This window comes from Tachypleus tridentatus, chromosome 8, assembly GCF_004210375.1.
Source record: "Tachypleus tridentatus isolate NWPU-2018 chromosome 8, ASM421037v1, whole genome shotgun sequence".
NCBI lineage: Eukaryota > Metazoa > Arthropoda > Merostomata > Xiphosura > Limulidae > Tachypleus > Tachypleus tridentatus.
Genome location: NC_134832.1, coordinates 43383623 through 43409745, shown reverse-complemented (window position 1 = coordinate 43409745; position 26123 = coordinate 43383623). Strand labels below are relative to the sequence as shown.

At 32.9% G+C, this 26123-nt stretch overlaps 2 protein-coding genes and 1 long non-coding RNA gene across 12 annotated transcripts in view; 1 reads left to right on the top strand and 2 right to left on the bottom strand.

Moving 5' to 3' along the window:
- The window catches only part of cnk (connector enhancer of ksr), a 70353-nt gene extending 64586 nt beyond the window's left edge, over positions 1 to 5767 (top strand). Inside the window, 1 exon segment of the mRNA XM_076448641.1 lies at positions 3204 to 5767. Coding sequence (XP_076304756.1) covers positions 3204 to 3320 — 117 coding nt within the window. The 3' untranslated portion in view covers positions 3321 to 5767.
- A 10642-nt stretch (positions 5768 to 16409) lies between these two features.
- Positions 16410 to 18758, bottom strand: LOC143222300 (uncharacterized). The gene is made up of 2 exons (XR_013012157.1): positions 17800 to 18758; positions 16410 to 17752 (listed from the first exon to the last, which is right to left on the bottom strand). It is a non-coding gene; the product is annotated as an uncharacterized LOC143222300 (long non-coding RNA).
- A 9-nt stretch (positions 18759 to 18767) lies between these two features.
- LOC143222298 (uncharacterized) overlaps positions 18768 to 26123 on the bottom strand; it is a 46590-nt gene continuing 39234 nt past the window's right edge. For 8 of the 10 annotated variants that reach the window (XM_076448638.1, XM_076448639.1, XM_076448632.1 and 5 more), the window contains 5 exons: positions 25416 to 25488; positions 24318 to 24470; positions 21682 to 21720; positions 19731 to 20335; positions 18768 to 19159 (listed from right to left, as the gene is read on the bottom strand). In XM_076448638.1, coding sequence (XP_076304753.1) covers positions 18788 to 19159; positions 19731 to 20335; positions 21682 to 21720; positions 24318 to 24470; positions 25416 to 25488 — 1242 coding nt within the window. In that variant the 3' untranslated portion in view covers positions 18768 to 18787. Of the gene's footprint in view, positions 19160 to 19703; positions 20336 to 21681; positions 21721 to 24317; positions 24471 to 25415; positions 25489 to 26123 lie in introns of all 10 variants that reach the window. The other 2 variants (XM_076448640.1, XM_076448634.1) reach the window with 2 other exon arrangements.

Sequence of the window (26123 nt, the reverse complement as noted above, 5' to 3'; positions counted from 1 at the left end):
CCTTCCCTCTAGTCTTACACTGCTAAATTAGGGACGACTAGCACAGATAGCCCTCGAGTAGCTTTGTGCGAAATTCAAAAACAAACAAAAACAATACAACTGAGGTGATAAAAATTGTCCAAGTAAGTATAGGCCCATTATTCTCCCATCAGTTGTGGGAGGAGTTTGGAAAGTTTTTAAAAAGATACTTTCCAAAGTAATTTAACAAAGTTTACAATTATATTGGATTGTCAACATGGTTTCACTGAAGGAAAATCTTACCTTACAACTCTTTTGAGATTCTTTGAAAATGTTACTGCTTATGTATATGAAGGTAAGGCTGTAGATTTGATGTATCTGGATTTTCAGAAAACACATGACAAGGTGCCACATGAAAGACTTTGTTAAAAGAATTATCTCTATAGGTATGGGAGATAATTTAGCAAATTGGATATAAAAGTGGCTGGATAGAAGAAAGCAGAGGATTGTTATAAATGGAGCTCAGTCAAACTGGATTAATGTTACCAGTGGAGGATAGCTTAAGGGTCAGTTGTAAGACCTTTGTTCTTTTAGATTTACATCAATAACATTGATGAAAGAATAATCAATAAATTATTTAAATTTGTAGTTGATATTTAAGGCTGTGGTGTTGCTAGCTGTGAAGATGCTGCTGCTAACTTACAAAAAGATTCAGATCATTTAGTGAGTTGGACAAGTAAATGGGAAATGGGTTTTAATAATAATAAATGCAATGTAATACATGTGAATAACAATGGTGAGACAGCATAGCATAAAATCTACCTTGGGGAATTGTTCTCATTCAGTCATGAAATTTGTTTGCAATTCATGGGACAAGATAGGAAGAAGATCATTATTGTAAATGAGTCTTTTCAGATTCATCTTACAGTTGCTCAGGTAGATTGAGATCCAGGAATAGTGGTGACTGTTGACAGTGCCTGATATCTGTCATTTTCCTCAAACCATGCCTTCACAGTTTGGACATAGTGAATGGAAGGAGCACTGCCATCTTGGAAGTAGAATTCTCTGTCATTGTACACATGAAACATCATTTGATGAGAAATTATGTTGAAGTAATCTGGCATTCATTCTGCCAAAGGAACTTTTATGTTGAAGTAATCTGGCATTCATTCTGCCAAAGGAACTTTTCAAAGTGTTTCAGTCATCAAATTCTTCTGCTACTTGCATCATAAAATTCCAGTAACAGGTGACTCTCATCAAGACCAAAGGGACAAATGGTATTTTAGAAAGACGTGCCTCAAATCATGACTCCACCACTAGATATTTGGTTAGATGGATGACACAAGAGGGCTGTGTTATTGATGTGCCATTTTCTAAATCTGTCTCTTCACACTTATGAATAAAAGGATAAAATGTAATTCATTTTGCTACATCACCTTGCACCAGTTTTCAGTAGTCCAGTGGTATATGTAATGATCTCATACTGTCATAGGCCATTTGTTGCAACATTTTATTCAACTTTTTCCATTGCTGATAAATCAAATGTAGTACCAGTTTATTTGTGTGTGTATGTGTGTATATATTGGTAACTGTTACTGGGGTCTCCACATACTACATGATATTAAGTAATTTATGTTTTTGTTAGTTACAACACTCAGTAGGCCCAGCATGGCCATGTAGTTAGGGCACCCAATTCGTAATATGAGGGTCACAGATTCGAATCCTTGTTACACCAAACAAGCTTATACTTTCAACCATGGGGGCTTAATATTGTGACAGTCAATATAATCACTTGTCTATAAGAAAGTATCCCAAAAGTTGGCAATGAGTGGTGATGACTAGTTGCCTTCTTGCTAGCTTTGCAATACTAAATTAAGGACAGCTAATGTAGATAGCCCTTGTATAGCTTTGTATGAAATTCAAAACAAACAAAACAATACTCAGTATAAAAGTGAATGATGAAATAAAGAGGGCAAAATCATTCATTTTATATGTAAAATACAAGGAAATTGTTGCACTAATTATTGGGATTAATTGCAGTATTGATATATTTTTATTTAATATGACTCATACTGTTAGGGGACCATCTAATGAATGAAATTGTAGATTAGAGAGAAATGTGATGCATTAAATTCTAAAAGAAATTAATTTCATCAGTTTGGAATCCATATGAATCCTGCTGGTAATTTCAGGATTAAAGAAAGCATTAAAGAATCATTTATTTTCTTTCTTTTGTAGTCAAATGATATTTGCTTATTTGTACAATTTTGCTTTAATATATTTTGTTTATCTCAGTTTCTCTCTTTTCATTTTTTATATCTTATTAATGTTTGGTTGATATAATTTTTTTTTTTTGGTTGATCTAATACATACATTGTTATCATAGTTATTGGATAAACCTGGTAAGGTGAGACATTTCTAATGTGTTTATGCAGTTAGAAAAGTAGTTTAAACTTATCATATGCATTTAAAAATACACACGTTTTTTTAGTTCAACTTTAAAAAAAAATATGTAGCTTTTAACTCTAAGCTAAGGCTTGGCTTTAGAAGTCATTTTTCTGGAAAAGATTTTACTGTGATTATCAATCCAGCATTTCTACATTTAGTATACACTTTTATTGAGGTTGATTAAAAAAAAAAACAAAAAAGGATATCCAGATTTCATCTGTTAGGGCTGGGCATATCCAAGTGGTTAGTTAGCATGCTTGGCTATTAATATGAATATTCTTGATTTGCATCTTGTTATTGAAAAAAAAAAAGTTCCACCTTTATGTCCATGGAAGATGATGTAAAAGAATTAATAACATCACCCTATTTAATTAGAGGAACACAGTTCAAAATTAGGACTGGTTAGAGCAGTTATTGCAAATCTCTGAAATAAACAAACTTGCTTTTTAACCAAAGAATAATAAATGAAAGTAAAACAAGAAAATATATTTATTTGATGAAATTAGGCCTGGCATGATAGGGTGTTTGACTTACTATCCACAGGTTACACATTCAAATCCTCATCACCAAACATACACTTTCAGCCATAGGAACATTATAATGTGATAGTCAATGCCATTATTCACCGATAAAAGATTAGTCTAAGAGTTGATAGTGAGTGATTTTGAATAGCTGCCTCTTCTTTATTCTAACTTAGGGAAGTCTAGTGAAGATAGCCTTCAGAGTAGCTTTATGAAAAATGTAAAATAAACCAAATAAAACTTGATGAAATTAATTTTTTGTTGTTGTTATTTCAGGATCGTGAAGCTGAGTTATGTGCCATAGATGATCTTTTGGTCGAAAATGTTACATCAGCCCACCTAGAAAAATGGGCATCCAAGTATCCCCACTTATTGCCACCAGGATATTGCTGATAGACATTTTTTCTAGACACTTCTACTTTCATTTATATCTACGCAATTTATAGACAAACAATGTAATGTACCTAACTGTAGTAAGTAATTTAGTGTTTCAGATATTGCATTAGCAAAATAATAGCTTTAAAACTATTCAGTTTAAATACTATTTTTGATAATATTTTGAACTAATTGTAGCTGTTTTATATTCATGTCAAGGACAATTCTGTTGTTATTCTATCCTAAGACAACAGAAATTCTATGCGGCTGTGAAAATCTTTTGCTCTGCTGTCGCTTCCTTTTAACATGTGTTTGTTATCCAGACATGCACACTGCCTTTTGATGTTCTTGTCCATTTCATCATAATTTTTACTAGACCTTGTTTTGTTTGCATATGCTTAGGTTTCTGCTGAGTTAGACTGTTTTACACATATTCCTAGATTGATTTTCACTTGTACATTGTTTTACTTTTTTTTACATCTGTGTCACCAACGACCTATACTTATACCATGTTTGCAAACTACATCAAGGCTACTGCTGACCCCTATCATGTTAACACATTACATCTAAGCTACCACTGACTTGTACCAGGTTAAAAATTACATTTAGGCTATCATTGACCTATAGTGTATTTACACAACTCTTGGTCAGCTACTGACCATATTCATGTGTTACACATATGGTGCTACTAATCTATAGCATGTTTACATGTTATACCTAGACTTCCACTGATTTGCACCATGTTTATACATACATATAGGATACTACTGACCTTTTACCATGTTCACACATTACATCTAGCTGCCACTGACTTATACCATGTTTACATGTTCACATCTAGACAGCTGCTGATCTATGCCATATTTACACTTGTTACATTAAGAATTTTAAGAACTTTGCCATATTTACATTTGTTTCATCTACACTGTGTTGCTACTATTGGTTTCTTTTTCAGTCACTATTGCTAGTCTCCTGGTTCTTTTGGTGTTATTTTAAACAGTTGTTATGCAAAATATACAGTCCTGGGTGCTCAGTGTGATAATTTTCTTTTCTTACAATTCAGAAACCATGGAGTTTTAAAAAAAACTGAAATGCTATATTTTTATCAAATTTCCAAAAGGAACTAACCATATATTGTTTCTTTATGGGAAGGTTTCATATACTGAAGTGTCTATGAGAAACTAATATTTTATTCTTTTCAGTCTGGTCTCTGTCTTTTTAAAATAAATCTGTATTTTACTGCTGCTGTGTAGTTGAAATTATGTTGATGTACTAGTAATCATAGCCTATACAGAACTGTAATAAACTTGAATGAGAACTGGCTCATCAAACTGAATATATTTTGAAGCAGTGTTCATGTGTATCAACAAGGAAGGTTTTTGGACTTGAATATGTTAGTATCCATTCATATACTCAGACCCAATTGTATTATATGCTTTAGTTGCTACAATACTTTTGTAAAACAGAAAAAACAACCCAAAACACAATAATGTGACCTTCAATTAATGAATCTTATTTTTTCTTTATAATTCATATGTTGTTTCAATTTGCTTGGCAGTATATGGTTTATTTTAAATGATATAAAAATCTGCTTGGTTAATTGTGCAACTTTAAGAGTTTTCAAACAAGCACTTCTGTGTTTATGTTTGCCATTATGTAACATTTCTTTGTTGTATATTTACACATTCTAAATTACAGACTTGTCGATCATAACTGTAATTTTCTTTTAAAAAGTTTGTATGTAACAGTTACATATTTCTTTTATAAACATATATATATATATATATATGTGTGTGTGTGTGTGTGTGTGTGTGTGTGTGTGTGTGAGAGTATCATAACTTCTCTTTATTGGTGTTTGTGTAAATAATGTAAGTGAATATTCTTTTAATCCTATTGGTATGGTTATTTTTAAATTGTGTTAATCATAAATTATTGTTAACAAGTCTTACTTTGTTAGAACAGATTCAGTTCATTGTTTTTAGACAACTGTTATTAGTACTTGGATCTAATAGTATGGTAATCACATGTATAAAAGAAAAGGATGAATTTGTAAGTGAGTTACAAAATAACTTTGGAAACAATATTTTGATCAATACTGTGAGTGTGTGTGAAATAGTTTATGAAATGTTGTGGTTGCTCTATGCTATAGATATATTTATCTAAACGTCACCTGTTTTGCTGAACTATTAATTGATTAGAAGATTGCTAGGAAGATCACAGATAGAGGGAAAAATAAAAACTGTAATTTTCAAATTTATGATACTCATTATATTTTCCTATGGATGTTAATTGAGAATAATATTAATAAAAACTTCCTTTTTTTCTTAATGAAATTGAAATTTATTAAAAGATTATAGTGTGTGCCTCATATAATGAGCAAAAACAAGTGTAAGATTACAATTTATGATATTCATTATATTTCTGTATAGATGTTAATTTATGATGATAATAAAAATATCTTCATATTAGTATGCAACATGATGAAAGGGAAGTACACATCTAATCATTAACTAATAATGGATCATATAGCATGATTGATTTATTTGTTTCACATATTATCAGTTCCTTTTTCAGAAACAAACATTAAGTTTCTTAGCAAAGCTATTCCGTTTGTAAGTGTGGTTATAATAACTCGAGAACAATAATTTTGTAATATAAGTAACAAACGAAGGTTGTATAATAAATATTGTTTTTATGTACATGTGATTGTGTGTTTGATATGTTATAAATATTAATATTGTAGTTTGTACTTAAGACTTTTTTTTTGCTTTTTGAATATGCAAAGATTTGCAAATTCAGTTATATTTGTAACCTGCAAAAGCATCTTAGCTGGTAATATTGGCTATATTCAAACCACAAATGTAAATATACAGGTGGACACTGAATTCTGATTCATAGCATTGCACCAAGTGCTTTATATGTAGCTAATCAACAAATTCACTTGTTCTTGACTTTTTAACAATATACATTGATGATCATACACATGATATACAACTAAATGTACATTTTCATATTAAAATAGGAACATGTGAAATGCGTAATAATGTGAAGAAGTAAGTAGATGTAATGTGAATAGTAAAATGATTTACAGAATAAGAAAAGTTGAAATTTTTAAGTGTTTGAAAATATCAATTATTTAAACTAAAACTTGTTGAAAGGGGAGAAGTAAGGTGGTTGTGTGTTTCTTCAGTTATCTATACATATTTGTGTTTAGTAATGCATGGTTACATAATACTGAGATTAGAACTTGGATATCTTTAACATAAATGGAATAGTTTGCTCTTCTCACTTTGCTTACATTGTATTGTACACAAAAACTGAAGCCAAATATCAAGTCAAATTGTAACTGCTGACTTCTCAATAACAATGGGGTAATTTCATTAGGTATTATAAACAAAACCTTAAGATGATCCAACTGAATAATCATAAGTCAATTTAAAATGTGACAACTCGATTCCCAAAAGCATGGAAGGAAATTTTGCCAAGTATCACAGACCAAAACAGTTAGTTCAATGTTTTAATTTTGTTGCAACATTTTTGACACAGCTAATGTTTCATTGTCATCAAATGAAAGAAAATAATTGAAAATTCGTTAACATTTTCAAGTTGACATGAAAAATCACCAGTTCTTCTAGAGACATTTCAGCAATAGAAATGAAGCAGATAATTAATACAAATAACCTGTGCTTAATTAAACAAACAGCATTTATTAGCTGACTGCCAGTAGCTCGGCAATGAGTAAGGTTTTAATACCCATGATAGTCCATTGTGTAGTTTGGCCCTTAACTACAAACAAATAAGCTGTACGTGGAAGATCTATTACACTGATAAGAGCTTATGCAATTTAGTTATTACTCTTTGTGGAAGTAACAAGCTCTTTGCACCTAGAAGTAGAAATTTTGTTAAGTAATTGGACATTTTTGAACCTGTTATCAAAAACACTTTAGAAGAACTGGAGTTGCCACACAAGAAATACTTGGAAACTGTTTGGGATAGGTATCTTTAACTTGAGTGGCATCTTACATCGCACATGGCCTGATAAATACCCAGTCAGACTGAAACAGACAGATTTAAAATTCATGATTTAAGATATTACAAGGTAAAAATATTTCGCAGAATTTAGAGTTCTTGATCTGCCATTCATTTGTATTTTGACCAGTTTTCCCCAATAGCTGAACTGAATGTCAGTGAACTTGTAACGCTAAAAATTAATTTTTATACTTGTGGCTGCTCCATCCTGTTCAAAGCTAGCTCTATGTAACAAGCCAGTAGTTATGGAATAAAGAACTTTTTTAACACGTTTAGGTACGAATTTCCAGTAACGGTTCATTTGTCAAAGAAACAAGAGCAAAACTTATCAATCTACTACTTGTATTTATATACAACTTTTTGCTGTTATTTCAAATAAAGTTAATCAACTTTATTTTTGGTACATTAATTTTGGACACACTGTATATGTGTGTAGTTTATGCCCATTTCCTGCCTTGACTACCTTCTCTTTTCTTAAAATTCTACGAGATTCTGAGGTTCTCATCAAACAATCTTTCGAATTGTGTAATTAGGTTTTCCCTACATTCAAAACCAAACGTTTGATAATCAAAATTTAACTTCTGTTTTACTGTTATTACATTTGTCATACAGTTTGACGTATGTATTCTTTAATTATGATTCATGCACGATATATTAACATTTATTAGTATGTTCAGCCCAGAAGAGAGCTGTTTTTCTTTTGTAGTACGTCGTACTGTTATGTCCAATATTATACGTAAGTTACTGAATCTTCATAAATGTATACAACTGTTTACAATAGTAGGGAGTTCGTCAAAACAATAATTAATGGTAAATTTTATCATTTATAAACGGTTTTCACAACCGTTGTAGTATAATAACTGAATAACATCAAATTAACAGCACCATTTTGGCTTTGTCCAAAGGAATGTTCGAATTGGATAATTATTGTACCCGTATCAATTAAAAACTGATTTTCCGTGGAACGTTTCCACTCATTTTCAGAAACTGATAATGCGACTACTAATTCATTTGTTACATACAAAAGCAATATGATTTCATTGAGACTAGTTTTATACGATAAATGTTTTTGTTTCTATGCATGGTGAAAGCAGTTACCACACATTCGAGATTATCTATAGGACGTTTTGGCTTAAACTGCAGTACAACTGTTTCAGGTTATTTACAAATAGAGACAAAACTATTGACCTGTTTGTTACGCACGAACACGTGGATAAAGGCAACAGTGTAGTATGCAGGAATACCACGCGTTTACTACGTTCTTATTTTAATGTAGACTTTTTCAAAACTTTTTCGATTGTTTTTAGTATGTGCTTTCGCACATTAGGTGGTCCAAAATGTCGAGTTGATTTTATCCTAGTTCCATTTGATCCTTAGTCATTTTATTGAGATCACATCTGATATGCTCATTGGTGAATGACTATAAAGCCATTTTGTGTAAGAAGGTTGAAAGTACAATAATAATGCCCTTCAACAATAAATGTAGTTCTATCTTGAGGTTACGTTCTTCCCTACATGCGAATGAAAATGTTCATTCATGTTAGAAGCTCCAGTTGTTCTATGATGTATATCTAGACTTTGAATATTTTAAGACAAGATGACTAATATGGAGAACAGCATCTCCATCCAGCAATCCTGTGATTAAAGCGTGAAGTACACTATAACAAATAGTCAAAGAGTAATAAATGAAATATAGAATATTAAATTTAAATACCAAACGTCATGTTCATGATGGCGAGAAACCCATTTGAAGTAAAAATGCTTTCTAAAGATAGCTGGTATGGGTAATAAACCTTTAACAAAAATAAAATAAAGTTTTAATACCCATACCAGCTGTCTTTAGAATACATTTTAAATGTTATTTTCATTATTGAAAAGACATTAGTGCAGACCAGAATTTGCACCTAGCAACGTCACTGTTCTTGGAATAAACTGGTAGCATTTCAAGTAAACATCTAAGCAGCGTTACTCCAGTAGCAGATAACGCTTTACGCTCGTACTTTCAAGTAACTCCAAGCGTTAAATAGGAAGTCATGGAAGCTGATACATCAGTTCAGGTTCTGTATATATCGACAAAATATAAAATGGTAAATCTTGGTATTTATTTTCGAATAGATATGCAAAAAATCTTTATATGTAAAGTTTACATGAATTTGTTCTGCGCTAAGACAATCATTTAAAAATGATTTGATGAAATATAATATCCATATTACATACTTCACTGGAGCAAAATGTTTACGTAGAATTGAATAATTTGTTGGTTAAAGAGAGGTAAGAGCACTTAAGAATGAAAACAGATAACGACTGATTAAAAATAGATCAAACAGCCATATTGCTTATAAAAATAATTGTATTGTCTTTTGTTAGTGTTATACATTGGATAAAAATATGGAGTTAACGTTAACAATATAAAAACTGCCATTTTGAAGAACTATGACAAACTAGTGTCATGGTTCCCAACGTGTTTGTCACTGAATCGGTGCTACTTTGTATGGAGACTTCGAAATGGTTAAAAAAAGTTTTAAAAGTTATTTACTAACGTACCCTGTTAACCAGTGTAACTTTACAATGTTTTAGCAGTTCATATTGTACAAAGCAGTTTCTGAAATTTTAGGAACAGAAGTCCTTAATTAGAAAAGGGTTAGGAACTATTGAAATAGTGTATGTATAACTATATATAGAAACAATAAAGATAATAAATGTGATTAATATCATGTATATATATCTAAAAGACGAACATTTTATGAATAGATATACACGAAAAAAAATCCTTTCAGGACGATATAGATTGTAAATTAACTGTTATGTGGATAACCATGTGTGAAACATGAATTTCACTATACAGGTGGCGAAACTGTTATAAAGTGAAACATAAAATATTGCTTTTGTATATTCACTTTGATTTATAAGGAATGAGTGGATGTTAGAAATGAAGCTTATGCTATAAAGTTGATTGTTACGATAATGCATAACTAATATCGTCTTAAAAACAAGAGAAGGAAAAAATAGTATGTTATTATGTTATAACACAACTCGAAAATCATGTTCGCTCGAGATCCAAGTAAAACTTACATGCACCAAAAGCTTGCCGTTCATAAAGCTTCACATAGATGATATCATACACACCTCTAGTGGCACAAGCTTGAACTACTCATTCCTAGTATCACATTTTGGACCAATCTGCCCTCTGGTGTCTTTTTGCGTAACTAAAATATCATATGTCACGTGACTTTCTGGTCTCAAAGGATACTCCCATTTGGAAGGCGACCTTTCACTTCCACTCCCTTTCATGCTCTCAGGTGTTGTCATTCTTTGAGTGCCTTAACTGTTATAGTATTATTATCACATTTAATGTATAACATACACCCTTGTGCAAATTAATTGAAACAAATGGTCATTTTACAATATTTTCAGCATGGCGGCTGGTGTAGGCTCACTAGACCCGCTGGTTTCCTTTCATAGTCATTTTTTCACACAGACGGCGTCATTAGCTGTGTTTTGCAGCAGTACGGTCGATATATTTTTGGGATATATGACGAAATTTTGAGGAATATTACGTTATTCGAAATCGCGTTAGACTTTTCTCAAAAATGAGGCTATTTGTTTTACTGCTAATCAGTCGTCTTTCAGCCGTCATACACAATGGACGTGACTTCTAGAAAGCATACAGAGATTGTGACACTGCACGAGCACACCGGCATGACTTACAGGGAAATCGTGGACTTTGTTGGTGTTAGCCTATCGACCGTTAGCCGTGTGATCAAGGCCAAGGTGACTACCGGATCTATCAGTCCGAAACGTAAAAGAAGATGTGGCTGAAAAAGGAGCGTGACGCCGTAAAAAGAGATTTGGAGGTCAAAGGAATAAAAGTCAGCTCTTCAACGGTTCGTCGTAGGCTTCTTGATGTCAGTTGAAGGGCAAGGAGACCAGTCAAAAAACTTCTTACCAACTCAATGAAGAAAAAACTGTATAAATGGGGTCTGAAATGCAAGAGCTGGATGCAAGAACAATGGAGGAAGGTGTTATTTAGTGACGAGACTCATTTCTTCGTAGAGGGTCAAAGAAGTCTGCATGTTTGCAGATCTACAGGTGAGAAACTTCGAGAATCTCCCATCAATCAGTTCGTAAAACATCCCTTGAAGAAGATGTTTTGGGGCTGTTTCAGCTACTATGGCGTCAGACTTACATATCGTAGAAGGTATGATGCGAGGACCACAGTACATCGAAGTTTTGCAGAGAAGAGTCGTTCCAGAATTGAAAAAGAGATTTCCAGATGGATCTGGCATTTCTCAGCAAAATCTGGCTCCGTGTCACACATCGAAACTTGTGAAGAATTTTATGACTACAACGTGAATAAAGGTGCTGGACTGGCCTGGAAACTCTCCGGACTTAAATCCTATTGAAAATCTTAGGGCGATTTGTAAAGAAAGGCTTCGGGGAAAAGACTGTACTACGAAAGATAAGGTAATTGAGGCCATAATTGAGGTGTGGTACCGCGATCCAAAAATTAGTAAAGATTGCAGTCAACTCGTGGACTCGATGCCAAAGCGGATTAATGATCTTCTAAAAACTAAAGGCGGTCATACCATGTATTAATTTGTGAGTAATTTTTGGATTCTCAGAAATAAAACGCAGAAAAATGAAAAAATCGTAATTTTCCGTCTTGTTTCAATTAATTTGCACAAGGGTATATTAATAGCTTATAAGTGGAAGTTAAGAAAAATTTATAATAGTTTCTAAACCATACTATATCTGCAAAATCCAGTGCTGTGAAGTACTTTAGCTCAATTCCAGGGCCTGTTAAACTGGCTCGACTTCTGCAGACAGTGATAACTGGTACGATGTTTAATATGTTATTAAGTCGCATGAATAACTGTTATTGGTGTGAACTACGTTACGCTGGTGAAGTGCAATTATTATTAATGTTTATATGAATCCTTTAAAAATCAGAAATAGGATGGATTAATAGCACAATATAATTTACTTATTTTAACACTAATTAGTTATTATTATTTACTTACCTTTACTTGAATTAACTTTACTAATATTATATTTCGTATGATATTTAACGTATAACATAGCATGTGAATCAGAAAACACTAAAATCTTGGTTTTAAATATTTGTTTTGTCATTTATTAGGTGGGAAGGGTAGGTGCTACTTAATTCAAACAGACATTATTACTGGAAGGACTTTGAAGAGGTTATTAGGGGGAAGAGAAAGAGCCATTTTCAAACACCTGAAACACTCAATAGTAGCAGAAATTTATTTGTTTTGAATTTCGTGCAAGGTACTCTAGGAGTATCTGCACTAGCCGCCTCTCATCTTGGTGTGACAGACATATTGGAAAAGGAGCCAGTAAACACCACCCGCCACCAACTCTTGGGCTATTCTTTTACCAATAAATAGTAAGATTGACCATAACATTATAACGGCCCATGGCTGAAAGGGCGAGCATGCTTGGTGTGACCAGGATTCGAACCTGCGACCCTCAGATTATGAGCGAACTCTTTAACCATCTAGTCATGCCGTCAGTAGGTTGATCGTATATTATATCGTCCCCACCATTGAAAGAGCTCACATATTTGGCGGCGAGGATTCGAACCATCAGATTGTGAGTGAGTCGAGTGCCCTAACCACAAAAACTGAAATAACGGTCTTACTAGTTACCTGATGTTTAAAAATAGGAATAAAAAAACGAAATATAATAATAAAGTAAAAACGATTGCTGCCAATCAAATGCCTTCCGATAATTTCGTAATTAGTGAGGCATCAATATATTTAGGATACACCCTGATAAATGTACTCCGATAAGACTATAATTGAAGAAAGGGGAGCCAGTTCTAGACTCCTCTTTCGTGTAAATCAAATTCAAATCGAGGAGCAGTAACGTGTGAAAAATTATGTGCTGTTTTCGTCGTTGTTATTGACTTGCTACAGTTTTGTTTATACAATGATTGTGATGCGTTAGTAAATAAATCTTAAAAATAAAGCGCATAATTATAAAACAGTCTTTATTTGCATTTAATTAATAATGAACACATTTACCCTAAAAAAGATAATTATTCTTTTATCAAGAACATGTAATAACTTTAATCTACAGAAATAATTTACAGTAAACAGATTGGCATGTAAAACTTGATTAATTCAAATGTGAAAAAGTAATTATCATTCCCATAAGTTATTGTGTTATTTCACTGTTGTTTAATTTATACAACGTAAACTTTACGTAAGTAGGGAGAAACTAAAGTTTGTTATAGTTCTTGTGTTTATAAGACATAAAAGCAAATGTAAAAAGAGTCAGATTTCCAACAGTCAGATAATTTTCTTCAATTCTTTAACTCATTTCATTCCTAAAAATGTTTAACAAATATAAATATTTTATAATGAAACTAATCCTAAAATAAAAAACATAAATAACATCCTATATAACTATCCATGATGTATACATTTACTCAGTATTTACTGTTTTACAAATAATTTAAAAACATTCGAACTTATATATAAATTAAACTAAACTTTTTGACAAAGTTTTGGTAGTTAAATGTTTTTCGGTAAACATTCATAAGGACCTCACCAGTAATAGACTGTTTTATTTCATTCTGGATTCGGGCTTCTTACAGTCAAGGTCACTTTCATTCAGAAAAAAAAAAGAGAGTCAGTTTCAGCCCTTTCAATAGCTCAAACTGTTCAATTATTCCTTGAATGTTATAACAGTTTATCATGGCCAGGCACGGCGAAGTGGTTAAGTCCTAATCCGAGTGTCGTGACTTCGAATCCCTATCACACCAAACATGCTCATCCTTTTAGCCGTGGGGGCGTTATAATGTTAGGTCAATCCCACTATTCGTTGGTAAAAGAGCAGTCAAAGGGTTAGCAGTGGGTGGTCATGACTAGCTGCCTTCCCTCTAGTCTTACACTGCAAAATTAGGGACGGCTAACGCCGATAGCCCTCGTGTAGCTTTGCGCGAAATTCAAAACAAACGAAACAAACAGTCTAACATATATCTAAAACACCTTTCCTTTACGCAAAGTTCAAAATAACAAACAATAAAACACCTTTCTCAGCATGTGACTATTCTTAACAAACCAGTAACCTTCACTATCAAAAACCTGAATCCGGAATCAAATACACTCTAATACTGGTGATCTTCTTCTGAAAGTGCAAACTGAAAATTTATTCGCATACATTTTAAAATAAACTTTGCATCTGATAGAAAAAATTTAAAAAATAAGTAAAACAAAGTATTTCTTGGTTTATATTATCAAACAACATATTTATTATATATTTTTTGCATAACTGTAAACAAATAGATGTGGGTATCCTGCAAAGAAAATGTACCAAATTTTGTAGGGAGGACCTTAGGATCATTTTAAACATATATTCATTGAAAACTGATGTTTTGCTCAAGTATCTGGGCAGACAATAATATTTAGGTTAAAATATAGACCTGAAGGTCGACAGAGATGCGTGTGAATACACATAAATGACTCACAGAAGAGTATTACAGTGAGATAGATTTTGTTTGTTTGGTTTTAATTTCGCGCAAAATATTCCTTTCACATCCAGTACTTGAAACAGACGCTGACAAAAACGACGTGTCATAATCAATGGGGCATGATTTACAAAATCCGTTTATACGCCGAATTACTTTGTTTGGTTTGTTTTGAATTTCGCGCAAAGCTATTCGAGGGCAATCTGCGCTAGCCGTCCCACATTTAGTAGTGTAAGACTAGAGGGAAAGCAGCTAGTCATCACCACCCACCGCCAACTGTTGGGCTTCTCTTTTACCAACGAATAGGGGGATTGACTGTCACATTATAACGCCCCCACGGTTGAAAGGGGGAGCATGTTCAGTGTGACGGGAATTCGAACTCGCGACCCTCAGATTGCGAGTCGAGTGTCTCAACCACCTTGCCATGCCAAGCCTACGAGGTGGGAATATATTCTAAAAAAAAAAATAGTGCAAAACCAGACTTAGTTACCTGATGAGATAATATTTCTTTAAAAATATAAAATCGTATAACGATCATGTCATATGGTAACGAACTTGGACCCATTTTACAGAGCTAATTGAACGACCTGATGTCTCATCCCATTAAAACAAATTTATGAAAGTAAGAATGTACACTTGAAAAATAAAATGTACTTATTGTTTATCTCAACAATTTAGTACAAACCTAGTATCTAAGTGTATAATAAACATAGTAGGTTTTGCTCTTCTTTTTCCAGATGAATTAAAATATTCTACGGGTATATCACATAGTTTTTCAAAGATACCTAATCCAGACAGTAATTTAATTTACTGGTTGCGAAAACTGGTTTTATAAGAGATACAACTTATCCTTGTCAATTTAACTACTGTAGAAAGTTAGATGTATACATTTTACAGAGATCAAGAACTTGTGTATAATAATTATTATATGTAATAAAACTTACGAAAAAAATCAGCCCTATTTTGGGTTTATGTGATATCAGTAAAATTCAGTATATTAATAGAATTAATGAACAGACAACATTGTATATGATTCATAAGTAATAGGTAAACTATATAAACATCTAAAGATAACAAACTCAATAAAAATAAAGGTTTTTTTGTAACACTTTTACAGCTAAGATCAAACTATTGTTTAGTGTAGCATTGAAGTCCACTTTGTAACGACAATTTCATCAAATTACAGATCAGTAGAGCAAATAAACTCAATACAAGTGATTGCTTGATATTCCAAGCACCTTATATTTTAAACTAGCATATCTACACTAAATAGTAATACTACAAATCTAGCATGGACCTCTCCTTTCATCTACTTTAAACCACAGCCCATTATCCTTTCACCCAAAGGAAAGGTGTCCATAATACTGGCAGCAGTAAACGTTACTTTGGACTTATGCTCGTGTTTTGCTATCGACCTACCCACTTAAGATGAATACTCCTTCGTAGCCTCAAGGATGTATAATTAAAATGGCTGATACAATTGAACAGTTTGTGCAATTGCATATCCATCTTGTCTCTGAGGAATTCATCTGAGTTACTCTACCAATTGTTATTGATATCGATTTAGCTAATTTCTCACAAAAACTCGTGACACAAGAAAACTTTGCTTTTTGTAACTGTATATATATATATATATGTGTGTGTGAAGAAACTTTCACCACCATTCTTATAAAGTAGAACAATCAAATAAATACAAACAAAGATCACAACCACCAAATAAAGTAAAATATGGAAATCACAATCACGTAATTACACGTCACATTCAAAAGTACAAATTTAACACAATGCGTAGCTGTTATTTTGCTCTTTGATAAGCCACTATGACGCTACTTTCGCTCTTTCAGGTAGACCTGAATGGAATTATTTTGCCTCCTCCTCCAATCAAGACGTCATTTGTCACTTGACTCCCTGATAAAAGTGAGGCTAACTTTTATTAATATTTTATCATTATGAATATTATATTCATTATTAGTTTAGTATCTAGGTTTAACCTAATTCTCCTGAGCTGTCTGAACCTCAGCAATGGTACTCGACTCGTTACACAATGCATTCTAATATTTATAATTAAGATCAAGTATGGTTAATTATCTACACTCGTTCTGGTTTAATTTCTAGCTCTCATCTGTGCAGGTAGCTTGCTTTGATCATAGTTTAATGTTAGCTACCTATTTAAACTAATGACCACTGCAGAAAGTTTTACTTTAAAAACTCCCATCATCATTACATGTTACACAACACAAACTGTTTCTCTAACAGCAGAATCGAGCTATTGATTTATTCCTCATATTACGATATAAAACACGAGCATTCTATCAATCTGTGTTCGTTATAAGTCACTAATAGTTGCAGTCTATGCCTAAAATACTTTTCTACTCACATTTACTTTACACTTTTATCCTTACTTTGTGATGAAACGTAATATAATTCTTGGAATTTTTTGGGACCAAACGAAAGTCAGGAAGACAATCATTTAAGACGCAAAATGACCGCAACAAAACCTGACATGACCAAACATTATCATTTTCAGTCCACTTATTTTTTTCACAACGTATGCAACAGCCTCTAAAAAACCATCCAAGATTAAATTCTGTCGAAAAATTCCAGCTTCTGTTTATTTTTACTGAAATAACTAACAATCTCTCTCGTTCATCACACTTTTTGTGAGCCTCCAGCTCTTAACATTTAATAAAGCAGTAAGATTTTCAATTATGAATAACTTTATTGTGTTCAGTTTTCAAAGAAATGTTTTATAAACCTGAGGTTAAAAAGACTGGACTATACTGCTAACTTTATATTTTCTGATTTACTTTAAGTGTTGTTGATTGTGTTTATTTACGTGTATGTTTACCTCTGAAGTTCAACTTTGTTCATCTGGTATTTCTCTTTAAAGATTAGATACTCTTGCAATTCTCTTAAAGTACATGACCTGAAGTCTGCCTTCGTTCTCCTTATATTTATTTGTAGGTACATGACCTGAAGCCCTTTTGTTCTTCGTGTATTTCTCTTAAGGTGCATGACCCGAAACCTGCCTTTGTTTACGTTGTATTTCTCTCTACATATTTATTTAATCTATACATCTCTTGCATTTCTTGTATCTATGCATCTATTGTATCTATCTCTATGACCTGAAGTCTTCCTTTGTTCTTCTTGTTCTACTCGTTGTTCTTTGTTATCCTTGTATTTTTCTCTAAGTATATGATCTGAAACCTCTTTGTTCTTCGTGTATTTTTCTCTGAAGTCTGCCTTTGTTCTCCGTGTATTTCTCTTAAAGCACATGACCTAAAGGCCCCTTTTGTTATCTTTGTATTTTTTTCCAGGTACATGACCTGAAGCCCTTTTGTTCTTCTATTTCTCTTAAGGTATATGACCTGAAGCCTGCCTTTGTTCTCCGTGTATTTTTCTCTATGTACATGACCTGAAGTCTGCCTTTGTTCTTCTTGTATTTCTGGAATCTATACAATTTTTTCATTTCTTGTATCTGTTTATCTATTGTATTCATCTCTATGATATAAATCCTTTCTTTGTTTACGTTGTATCTCTTTCTACATTCGTGACCGCTTGAAAAATCCATTAATATGTGAAACAAATCACATACTTGTGACCAACTCCCCTCTCTCTGCAATTTTATAGACAAACATTTTTCTTAAGTAAATGCCTGTGTTTTACCTTTGTTTGTCATAAAGGCTGAATACTGCTCAGGTCAGGTTCTCTTTGACCTCTTCTTCCTCCTCGTACTTATGTGGTATTGCAGTATTTAATATTAATAGATATTCATTTTTGTGTCATAGTGAACTGAATATTACTCCGACCCTTTTCAGAGCAATGTTCATGTGTTGTGATACATATATGGGTATTGGATATTATTTTGCCCTATCAGCAAGCTGTCAAGTTTGTTGGTAGCACTTTTTTATTATATATTTATTATTTATTTATTTTTTTATTTATGTTTAAAAAATATATATTATTCTCTCAACTGTTCCCTTATAAAATTCGGATTTAAAACAGTAAACTGAATCATTTCGTTAACTGACTTTAAAAAGTCCATATAAGCTGATGAATAGCGCCACCTCTGCAGCAGTTTCTTCGAAAGCTCATTGTTACAGCCAGAATCCTCATCGCGTAGTTTCCAATATAACTCCACTAAATGATCGGGAATGGTGAACCTTCTATGTGGAACAAGATGCTTTAGACTTAGGCCAGGGGTTGTATAAGGGAATCGGACCACGACCAGGTGACGATAATCTCCAATACATTTCACGAGGTCATTAGTGAGGGCTGACAGACTGTACATGAAAAGTTTGTCAAGGTAGCCGACGGTATCATTGTGTATTGCCTGAAATAAAATTGGGTATTGTTAAGTCTAAGCCTACTTGCTAAGTTGGGAAAAAGTTTTGAGTTCTACAAACCGAAAATGTTGTGTAAGATTAAACGTTTCTTTTTTATTTATTTATCCATCTTTTGAAATTTCAAGCTTATTTCGCAACGTTTTCACTGTAATTAGTCTTAAATATTTTTGAGAAATGGAGTAGAGAGTCTTAGCTCTTTCACGCCAATTTTTTGTGCTTTCTAAGGTCTGTAAAAAAACAAAAAGGTTTGTTTGTTTTGGAATTTTGCACAAAGCTACTCGAGGGCTATCTGTGCTAGCCGTCCTTAATTTAGCAGTGTAAGACTAGAGTAAAGGCAGCTAGTCATCACCACCCACCGCCAACTCTTGGGCTACTCTTTTGCCAACGAATAGTGGGATTGACCGTCACATTATACGCCCCCACGGCTGGGAGGGCGAGCATGTTTAGCGCGACGCCGCGAACCCGCGACCCTCGGATTACGAGTCGCACGCCTTACGCGCTTGGCTATGCCAAGCCAAACAAAAAGGATATAATTCATACCGGTAACTTGAAACCAACCTTTCCTTTCTCCCATGCTGTCTGACGATACACAGCGCCTTCTGATTCAATAACAATAATGAGTTTTTGTTTATTTAAGGAAAGTTTTCCGTAATGATTTGTGGATTTTAAGTCACAGAGACGTCTTTGGCTCGAACTTAAAATACCAGCATCAGGGTTTTTGTTCAATGAAGGTTCGTGCACACCCAGTTTTGTTCGAGGTAATATATACTGGTTAGAAAAACGGAAATTTTTGCATTTATTTCGACGTGTCTTTTTAAGGTTGTCGCAGTTTATGTTTTCATATTTTTTTTTGCCTGAATGGCATTGTTGAGTAGCAGAAGTTGCAACGTCACGGTGTTTAGATGGTGAAATGTTACGTGAGTTCATGTTTTCGGATTCTGGCTCATACCAAAATTTGTTCTGACATTCACAGGTGATTAAACGAAGAGCCCAACCTTCGGGATTTACCATAACCTCATCTTCATACTCCAAATCCCAAAGTACTTCAGCATTCCAGCAATCTTTCAAGAAGGTGACGAAGTCGCGAACGACTTCAGTGTGAAGTGAACAGTCGTGGGAGTACAGTAACGACACCTGGATCCTTCTGTTTGGGTTGGTGGAATCTGTAGAAATAAAAATATACTTGTTGCTGTTCTTTCTTAGTGAAGCTACACAATTGGTTAGCTATACTCTCTCCATCACGGGAAATCGGGCCACGGATTTTAGCGTTGCCGTCCATAGACTTAATGCCGACCCATTGTGGGACAGAAATAAAATCATATATATAATAGCAGTTCTTATAAGTTAGAAGACTTAAATATAGTACAGTTGTCGACGACTGTAATGAATACGCTTACAGTAAAATCCTATTGATACATGACTACAGTTATAGCGATTTACCAATTTTAAACGGTATCTTTCAACACGTTGCATACTGTATGTATAATGAAGTAATATACCTCAGATCTGAAGTTACAAGAATAATAATAAAGAAATAAAATGAAAGTTTTTGAATAAACTGGTTTAAACTTTAATAAAATATTAGTTTCAGAAACTACATATTTAAATGACAACTTCCCATGCAAATAGGCAACAATATTTTAACCATTTTATAACTTAAAATCAAAATATATCTTTTTTCATATACACTCAGGAATAAAAAAGTATTGAATTTCTCCTTTATATAAGTATCGTTGTTTTGAATAGGACGCAGCCAGTCAGGATTAGTCTTAATCCTGTCCTGAAACATGAGGGCGTACACAAGGAGAGCAAGCAGGAGTAGCCCCACTTCACTCCTAATAACTTTATTCTTGTAAGTTTAATGTTCCTTATTTCTATTTATTTGATATATGTTACGTGCTTATATGGTTTATATATATATATATTTAATATGTGTGCGTGTTTAAACTACCTTTTAACAGTCAAATTTAAATTCTTGTGCATGCTCTGCTAAAACAAGAGGTACACAGCTTTGGCGCCATAGTAAATTCAGAAATAAATTGTTTATTGGCTGGTTGATTTCAGTGCAAAAGCACATTGAGCTGTTTGCTGTAATCATCGCAGGAAATCGAACCCCAGATATTAATGTTGTAAGTCCGAAATTTCCGCTGTCTCATCGAGGTCATACTGATATTGTTGATGAATTGGAAAACAAAAAAGATGGTGATTTGGAGGGAATATAGTTTACTCTATCTTGCAGCTCAGTGTTGAAGTTACTGTTTCTAATTGAGCGTCTAAATATATGCTTTCTCAACGGCTTACATTTCTATATTTTGTAAATTATTAATTTCTTTCACTTATAAAGACACGAAGGAGTTTTTTGAGTCCATATTAAACACACACACACACAGAAAAGGTACTGTGGAAGTTTTACAACGATACTAATGTCTCTCCCAGACAGAGGTAAACAGTAATGGCTAAAAGCACGTGCTCGATCCTACTAATTATGTTAAACAATTTGAAAACTCACCTTCTATGGCATCCTTATCAAGATTTTCTAAAATTTGTTCTGAAAAACAAAAAGTATTTTTGATTGTGTACAAATAAACTAAATCGCGCTGCAGATTCTAATATACGTTATACTAGTTCTCGAAAACTTACAGGAATACCTTTTCTAAACTGATAGATTAAGAAACTCACACGACACTTTCTTAACCTTGCTAAAATTAATAAATACATTTTCTAAGAATCGAGTGAAAAGCAAGAAATGACAGAAAAATTAAAGTGTTTAATGTATATGAATAATAATAAGAGGTAAGCAAAACAACTTCACAAATTATGAGAAACTAACTCTTAGTCTTTCAGTTGTTTCTTTGTTATTTATCTCTTTCACTACTCGTGTAGGGCGAAAAATCTCCACTCTATGCGGAAACAAGAATAAATTGTTTTTACTTCATTAAGTCACAGTATAGCATGCACAAATAAGGAGTAAATACCAGAAAGTCACATAATAACCTCTGTGTAAGTTTGGTGGTGTGCCAAATGAGGAGTGAGCAGAGTGCTTAGTCGATCTGGAGCGACCCTCACTGATCACGAAATAACACAGGAGGGCTTGAAATGTGTTTGTTTGTTTCTTTCAGATGTGGTATCACACTTTTTTTATCTCATGTACTAACACAGCATTAGTTGTGAACAATCCAACTATATTGTACAAATGTTACGCTCATTACACTAAAATAAATCACCAAGCTACTGTATAAACTCCTAATATTTACATTATATACATTTTTCCAGCTGTGTATGGATGTCAGTGGTGACATTTATGAGTCACTGGGATAAACAAATATCAACTGGAACTTCAAGTGGCGGCGGAGAAACTTAAAACATCATATAATGTTCAGAGCACTGAAAGGGTTAAGAACAGAGCTACAGAACTGGCCATCAGGGCCGTGCCTACCACAGATATTGAAACCTAGTTTTAAGCATTATCATATTTACTGCTGAGCCACAGAGTCATTTTTCAACATCTTCGTATTGAAAGGGTTAAGAACAGAGCTACAGAACTGGCGATCTGGGCTGGGCTTACCATAGATATCGAAACTCTAGTTTTAAGCATTATCATACTTACTGGTGAGCCACAGAATCATTTTTCAACATCTTCATGACATATCATTAAAAATAGCGTTTTACTTCTAAGCTAGAAGAATACAGATGGTTGAGGAATTTATAAAATGATTTTGGAGCCTCACATGCCATAAGAGTCCATGCTGCTACATGTAGTTAACACTCTACCTGAAGAAAATACATCTTGAAGATAGTCCTGCAGCATAGTTCTCATTTTTAAAAAGCTCCATAATAAAGCTATAATGTTAATGCAACCCACTCCTCCTTGTATGTTTTTCATAATCCATCTAGTGCATGGAGATGGCAGTTTCCCAGTTCTTGTTTCTAGCCCAACTGCACAGAAATCTAGAGGTGCTGCATCCATGGCAGTGACTTGATTAGTCTAAGAAAAACCCATTCCATTCTTTAGCTGTTTGAGGTATGCAACGATTAAATGAATGGTATGACTGAAAACACACTTTAATGAACTTCCACCATGTTAGTCTCCTTCACAGAAAGATAAACTTCTTGATTGTATTACATACTTTGCCTGGTTCATGTGGATAAATTTTGTTACTGATATTTGTGTTGGTGGATCCTCACCATTCTAATGGTGTGAACTACGTTACGCTGGTGAAGTGCAATTATTATTAATGTTTATATGAATCCTTTAAAAATCAGAAATAGGATGGATTAATAGCACAATATCATTTACTTATTTTAACACTAATTATTTATTATTATTTACTTACCTTTAGTTGAATTAACTTTACTAATATTATATTTCGTATGATAGTTATTAATGTTATTAAGTGAAACAAATATTTCCAATTTGAACCCAATCTGAACATTCTCTTATGATATGAAATTATGAATATTTGCGTGAGAAGAAATCAGCCTCAGTGAGATCAAACTACTTACACAATGATAAGTCATATAACAATGTAATTCTGAAACATTTTAATTTATTTGTTAGTAATGTGGCCCGTAAGCATACTAAGTGTTTCTTACCTCTTATTTAATATAAGTTGGTTTTCTTCAAATTTTCTCTACATAGTGAGTATAAACCATTTAGTTCCTCTTACTGAAATAAGTCATTCAATTAGGGAGTCATGTGAACTTTCTCGTGGGAAAGATCTCTGTCTAGTGTAGCATGCTATTTAAAAGTACAGTTTACAATGGCAAATCAGCTCATACCTCAAAGATCCGTTATCCCTTATTTTGTAGTGAGAGTGACTGTCAATCACATGGGTAGAGCTATAGTGAAATTTGTGATTAATCAAGCAATTTAAATGTTGGTGAAGACATATGGAAAAGCATTTGAACAATAAAATAAAACGTTTAATTGTCCAAACGTATTAAAATTCAAAATTGGAAGCTATTTGTATTCACAGAAAAAATTACTTTTCACATAAATTCAATGGTTTCTTTTTATAAAATATTCATATTAATCGGACAAACAAGCTTGAAACTAATATTTAAACAGCCTTCTTCATATTTCTACAATTGTGAAAATATTTAATTATCTAAAATTTATGCTGAATAAAAATTTGACCTTCTCACCTCTATTAGATCTCTTGTAGTTCCTGTAACCAAAAACTAAACTGACTATTAAAACCGAAGCGACTAAACCAACTGAGATAGTTACGATCACCCAACCGGGAAAGCCGTTTGATGACTCAGATATCACAGGGAAGAAGAGTGTGTCCTTGAAGTCTAAAATTAAAAAGTATATATCGTAATGTGAATAACCGACAAAATTTTGATATCTAAAATGCCATTTAGAAATTTCGTAGTGTATTTTTGTCCTTATATTGCTATATCCCAGCAGATTTAGCTGTGTTTAAAATGCCTAAGAAATATGAACAATTCTCTTAAATAATGAGCCACAAATCAGACAGTCAGTCAATCGAAAACATAATATAATCACATAATACAATAAATGTGTTCTAATATTAAATAGTCAATACTCTAAATAAATTCATGTGTGATATAAATATTCATATGAATTTCTGTGTATTTAGATTGTGAAAAAATATCTTTTTTACTACTTTCTTTGATGAAGAATTATTTTAGTAGTTGCGGTTCTGCATAAGTAAGCCATCACTCGGACATAAGATTTTGTGATTTATCAAATGTTTAGATACTGATATTTTCAACATGAATGATCCTTAAACACATACACACACTAAATGGCCAAGTTAGAAACACTAAGATTTAAGTATAACTATTCATAATTTTTAAGTATTGATTAAAGAGAAGACAGCCAGTTATCATCACCTGCTCTATACTTAGTGGGCTGAACTATGAATCTGAAGGTCCTTAATTTGTTTTTATTATTAAAAACTTTTGATCCGTATATTAGGGCTGTTAATGGGCCATAAAAGCGATAGCCCAATCCTACTGACGATTCAGAAGGTTTGACAGTTGGTCTAATTGATAATTTTCCTCCTAGTTTACCAGTTGGTCTTATTGATGATTTTATCCCTAATTTACCAGTTGGTCTTATTGATAATTTTCCCCTTAGTTTACCAGTTCAAAATTAGGATCGACAAGCATAGGTATCCCTAAAAAAAAAAGTGATACAAGCCTCACTTATTTGAAGTGTTTCTTCAGATATAATTAATTTGTCTTTAATTAAACGTTACAGATTGTACTTACCAGGTAAAATAATGCAGTTGGTAAAAAGTGTCATCATGCTTTGTCTTTGGTTATTGTGGTCTAGAGGAGTTACCTGAAAGATCAAGCAAAAATGCAAGGATTAGAAATTTATAATTAATATAAGGACTAGGTCTTCTACAAACGTCCGTCGTTTTTCTTAATTTTGAAACAACGTTTCAGGACCCGTTCAAAGTCCTTCATCAGGACAATAACGTCTCAAGCTCAAGAACAGCATTAGAAGATCATAGGAAACTCAGTTCAACATATTGTTTAAATTCAGGAAACTCAATTCACACGTTCAACATATTGCTTAAATTCAGGAAACTCAGTTCACACGTTCAACATATTATTTAAATTCACTTCAAAAGAAGCCTGAAGTAATTTTTTTTTTCGGTACCAAATGACAATTTCTTTTGCTTACAGTAATTTTTCAGAGCATTCACAAAAATTTTCTTTTTCTTTCTGGAAACAACTTATGTTGTAATTTTATTATAATATTTTAGGTTTGTTCGTTTGTTAATTTTCATTTTATTTTACCGTATTTACTTATTAAGAAACAAATATGCTTATAAATATTTGTTGACAAATTTATTTATATATTACTTTACTCAGAGACATTAGTTTTTATATAATAGTGATAATAATATCAATCCATACAAAAATATAATTTCTAGAGACTTTTTTACATGAAGGCTTGAAGTAACTCTT